This window comes from Chrysochloris asiatica, unplaced genomic scaffold (assembly GCF_000296735.1).
Source record: "Chrysochloris asiatica unplaced genomic scaffold, ChrAsi1.0 scaffold00272, whole genome shotgun sequence".
Classification (NCBI taxonomy): domain Eukaryota; kingdom Metazoa; phylum Chordata; class Mammalia; order Afrosoricida; family Chrysochloridae; genus Chrysochloris; species Chrysochloris asiatica.
Window position 1 is genome coordinate 2,548,494 of NW_006408790.1, and position 5,484 is coordinate 2,553,977.

The following is a 5,484-nucleotide window of genomic DNA, read 5'->3' on the forward strand; positions in this document are numbered from 1 at the left end:
CAGGGTTTCCTAGGCTGTCATCTATTGTGTCACTATATACTCATATATACTCTTATAGATCATCCACTCACAGCGCCCCCTGGTGTAACAGAGTAGAACTGCCCCACAGGGTTTCCTAGGCTGTCATCTATTGTGTCACTATATACTCATATATATTCTTATAGATCATCCACTCACAGCGCCCCCGTGTGACAGAGGAGAACTGCCCCATAGGGTTTCGTAGCCTGTCATCTTTATGCAGAAGATCACCAATTCTTTCTTCCCACAGAGCTGCTGATGGGTTTGAACCGCCCACCTCCTGAGTTGCAGTGCCTCATTTCATCCACCAATGCCATGCATGGCCTTAAACATTAGAAATGAAATCTGAGTTACACATTGACAATAAAGGAAGATCTTTTCTCACAAGCTGACGGAGCATGAGGACCAGGGTCTCTGTCTCAATCAGAAGAATGAAGGCTGGGGCGTGCAGTCGCCGGCCGAAGCTGCAAAGCAGCGGGCCAGGAGGCTGAGCAGATCTGGCCTGTTTTGGGTGGGCATGTTTCTAGGACTGGTGCTGGTCCCACCTCACAGGGGTCATCAAAGGTGGTCACGGTGTACAAAGGAAAGGGGGCAAGAGTGTGTACAGTCTCCAAACTCCTGGCTCTGTTCTCCACGCAGGAGCCCTTCACAACCTTCTTCCTGAATGCCAATGATGGGAAATTCGACCATCCCGAGCGGACCTTCTCGTCTGTGGCCAGGTCCTGGAGAACCAGCCAGAGGGACACCTCAGACGTCAAGGTAGGCTCCATCCGAAGCCTGTGTGTTTTCAGGATGCTGTGTCCATGTCTCTGTATAAGATGTACACTGCAGTTTCCTCTGTCATATTTTAGCATTCAATGATACAGCTAAACTAAAAAGAAAAGGAGAGATTCAGCTTGAACACCACAGAGAACAATTCGGCATTCTTCCATTGTGTTCTATGTCTTTTTATTTTATAATATTCCGTGAAGATGTTTTCATTATTTCAAAAAATTCCTATCTAATTTAGATGGGGTTATCAGGAGCTGGAGGGAAAAGCCCTTAAATTGCCTTTCCTGCTGTTACTGCAATATTTGGCCCATCCCATAAAACAGCAGGGATTGGATTTGACCTTAAAGTGTCATGTTGTTATAGCTTGCCAGGCTTGGGTTTGCATAGCCTGGGGCAATTAATAAAGCATTAATGACAAAGCCCATTGAAAATGTAGGTTTTCCATATAGCCCTGGTGTATCTTTAACTATGCTTGGGGGGAGTGTGCAACTGACCGTACAGCTGAGATTAAAGACACACTCAGGATCCCTGGTACAGCCCGAGAGCATTCTCTTTACAGTTGGTTCTGCTGAACTATTGTTAGATTCCTGCGTGGGTTATTCATTTATCTCCCTCCCCTAAGAAGGACACGGTTCTCCGTGAAACAATCACATGCGGTAGTTCTCAGTGCGCAGGTATATGTCCTTCTTAGGAAGACATCTTGTTTCACAGAGAACTCTCTCCTCTCCTTGTGACCCAGATTGTTCAGATGTTCTTCTGTCATCCCCCATGGCTTAGTTAAGCTAACAAAAGGCAGTGGATAAAAGTCAAATTTGTTATTTACATATATGTGCTTGCCAATTGCTGAGCGTGTTCTAAAGGCAACTGCAGTATTGCTATCAACTATGAGGAAGTCGCACCAGTAAAACTGCTTCTCTCCAGTTCTCTTCCAAAGCAGACGACAAAGTCGGTGTAGCAAATCTCTGTGGTCATCAGACTTAACACCCATGAATATGCATCTGAACCTAAAAATCCTTCACATTTGAGAAGAAGGTAGAATTTAGCATCCTCAGTGGGTTAACCTCAGACAAATCATATTTTTCTTCTCACTTTGTACAACTTCCCTGAGAATGAAATTCTTAAAATACCCGTACACGATCGTTTATGCTAACGCTGCTAACCAACAGTTGGCAACTAGACCCCAGCGGTGGCTCTGTGGGAGGGAAATATGGCACTACGGCAGTGTCTTCCTTGAAGAGCATCACCTCGAATCCCTCGGGGGAGGTTCTGCTCTGGCCTTCGGGTGGCTGGGAGCCGGAGTTGAATCCACAGTGTGAGTTTTATAGCTACACTTGGACAATGAACAGAGCCAGTGGGAATCTACAGGCATACATTGAACAGTCCTATCTGGAGTTAGTACCCTAGTCATGAGATGCCTGGTATGGCACTGTAGGATCAGCACTGGACAGTGAACCACAAAGTCAGCAGTTCAAACCCACCAGTTGCTCCTCAGAAATCCTAATCAGAGTGCCTCTGAGTCAGAACCAACCTAATGGCACTTGACAACAACTCAGTAAAGTAGTTCCTACGTGTCTGATATCTCCTGTGCTGCTTTAACAGAGCGAACCTGAGGAGATGGCTTAGTAAACACAAATTTAATGTCTCGGTTTGTTGTTCTTAAGTGTTGTCGATTCAGTTTCGACTCACAGCGACCCTGTATAGGGTTTCCAAGGAACGACTGGTGAGTTTGAACTGCTGACCGTGCGTTCCAGTGCTTTCTCCCACAGCGCCGCCCCAGTGTTTGACGCTGGAAGTTCAGATTCAGCTCGGGTTGTACGGAGTCTTCTGCCTGCGTTGGCTGGAGGGCACAGAAAGGTATTTGCCTCCTTCCACCATCTGTAGGCCTGGCATTCCCTGGAGGACTCCACAGATCTTGGCAGCATCTTTCCCTGGATCTAGGAGCTCCAAAGGGCTCTTCTTTCTTGGTGGTCGTCAGAACCCTCCCTCTCGGACTCATTTGATGCAGACCCCACCTCAGGGGAACTCACCTTACTTTGGATCTGAGCTGTGATTGGAAGAAGAGGGTAGCATCCCACCCTACGCCAGTCTGTCTTTCTGTGGTGCCTGGGGCTGGGATGCAGGAAGCGATGGCACTAGTAGTTTAACTACCAGCAGGGTTACCAATTGCGGACAGGCTTCAGCTGAGCTTCCAGACTAAGACATATTGGGCAGAAGGTGAGGCAGACCACTTCTGAATAATTAGCCACCAGAACCCTTATGGATAGCAGCAGACCCTCATGAGAAATAGTCCCAGAAAATGATAACAAGATGTCGAGCACCAGAATCCTGGCAGACAGAAGATGAACCCCGCAGCCTGGAAGGCACGCAGATTTCACCTGGGGAAGAACTACCTCCTCCAAGTAGACTTGAGTCTTTCAGGACCGTCATTTGCTGATGGGGCACAACTTAAAATGAGGAGAAGAAACAGCTGTAACCATCCATTAACAATCAGAACAAAGTATGAATCTAGGAATATTGGAACTCGCCAAAAATGAAATGGAACGCATAAACATCGACATCCTAGGCATTAGTGAGCTGAAGTGGACTGGCATTGGCCAATTTGAATTGGACAATCAATGGTTTACTATGCCTGGAATGACAAATTGAAGAACAGCATTGGATTCATTAGCCAAAGAACTTATCAAGATCTGTCTTGAAGTACAACGCTGTCTGTGATAGGATAATATCCATACACCTACAAGGAATACCAGTTAGTACCACTATTATTCAAATTTATGCACCAACCACTAAAGCCAGTGATGATGAAATTGAAGAATCCTACAAATTTCTTCAGTCTGAAATTGATCAAACATGTAATCAAAATGTATTGCTAATTACTGGTGATTGGTATGCCAAGATTGAAAACAAAGAGCAAGAATCAGTAGTTGGAAAATATAGCTTTGATGATAACAATGATGCTAGAGATCACTTGATAGTATTTTGTAAGACCATTGACTTCTTCATTGCAAATATTTTCTTTAACAACATTAAAAATGACTATACACATGGACTTCACCAAATGGAATACACACTAATCAAATAGACTACATCTTGTAAAGAGACAGTGGAAAACTTCCATATCATCAGCCAAAACAAGGCCAGGGGCAGCCTGTGGAACCAAACATCAGTTGCTCATATGGAAGTTATGAAGCTGAAGAAAATTAAAACAAGTCCACAAGAGCCAAAATAGGACCTTGCACATATCCCACCTGAATTTAGAGATTATCTCAAGAACAGATTTGATTAATTAGACACTAAAGACCTAAGACCAGAAGAGTTGTGGGATGACATCAAGAACATCTTACAGGAAGAAAACAAAATATCATTGAGAAGACAAGAAAGAAGGAAAAGGCCAAAATGGATGTCAGAAGAGACTCTGAAACTTGCTCTCCAGAGTAGAGATGCTAAAGCAAATGGAAGAAATGGGGATGTAAGAAAGCTGAACAGAAAAGAGCAAAGGTCAGCTCAAGAAGACAAAGTCAAATATTATAATGAAATGTGCAAAGACCTGGAGTTAGAAAACCCAAAGGGAAGAACATGCTCAGCATTTCTCAAGCTGACAGAACCGAAGGAAACAATTTAAACCTAGATTCACAATATTGAAGGATTCTAGGCGCAAAATATTGAATGATGCAGAATGCATCCGAAGATGATGTAAGGAATACACAGAGACACTGTACCAAGAAGAAGTGGTTAGTGAAGAACTATTTGAAGAGCTAATATATGATCAAGATCCACTGGTACTGAAGCAGTCTGGGATGCACTAAAAGCATTGGCTCCGGGAACTGGCAGAATACATATTGAAATTGTTCAACAAACTGATGCAGAAAAAAAAGCACTCACTCATCTCTGCCAAGAAGTTGGAAAGACAGCTACCTGGCCAACTGATTGAAAGAGATCCATATTTGTGCCCATTCCAAAGAGATGTGACCCAACGAAATGTGGAAATCATTGGACAATATCAATAATATCACAAGCAAGAAAAAATTTTGGTAAAGATAATTCAGAAATGGCTGCAACAGTACATTGACAGGAAACTGCCAGAAATTCAAACCGGATTTAGAAGAAGACTTGGCCTGAGAGATATCATTGCTGACATACGATGGATCTTGGCTGAAAGCAGAGAATGCCAGAAAGATGTTTACATGTGCTTCAACGATTATACAAAGGCTTTTGGCTGTGTACACCATGCATATACACACACACTGTATACTCCCACGCTCACCGACACATGCACACACACTGTCCTCTCACCCTCCCTGAGACGTGTGCACACACCGTGTCCTCTCACACTCACTGACACGTGCACACACCGTTTCCTCTCACCCTCTCTGATACGTGTGCACACATCGTGTCCTCTCACCCTCGCTGACACGTGTGCACACACACCGTGTCCTCTCACCCTCACTGACACAGGTACACACACATGTCCTCTCACCCTCACTGACACAGGTACACACACATGTCCTCTCACCCTCACTGACAAAGGTACACACACATGTCCTCTCACCCTCACTGACACGTGTGCACACACATGTCCTCTCACCCTCACTGACACGTGCACACACGTCCTCTCACCCTCTCTGACACGTGAGCACACACACTGTCCTCTCACCCACACTGACACATGTACACACACAGTCCTCTCACCCTCAC

At 44.8% G+C, this 5,484-nt stretch overlaps 1 protein-coding gene across 1 annotated transcript in view; it reads left to right on the forward strand.

Moving 5' to 3' along the window:
- NBEA (neurobeachin) overlaps window positions 1-5,484 on the forward strand; it is an 822,532-nt gene that overhangs the window by 727,329 nt on the left and 89,719 nt on the right. Inside the window, exon 46 of the mRNA XM_006874376.1 lies at window positions 658-777. Coding sequence (XP_006874438.1) covers window positions 658-777 — 120 coding nt within the window. The remainder of the gene's footprint in view (window positions 1-657; window positions 778-5,484) is intronic.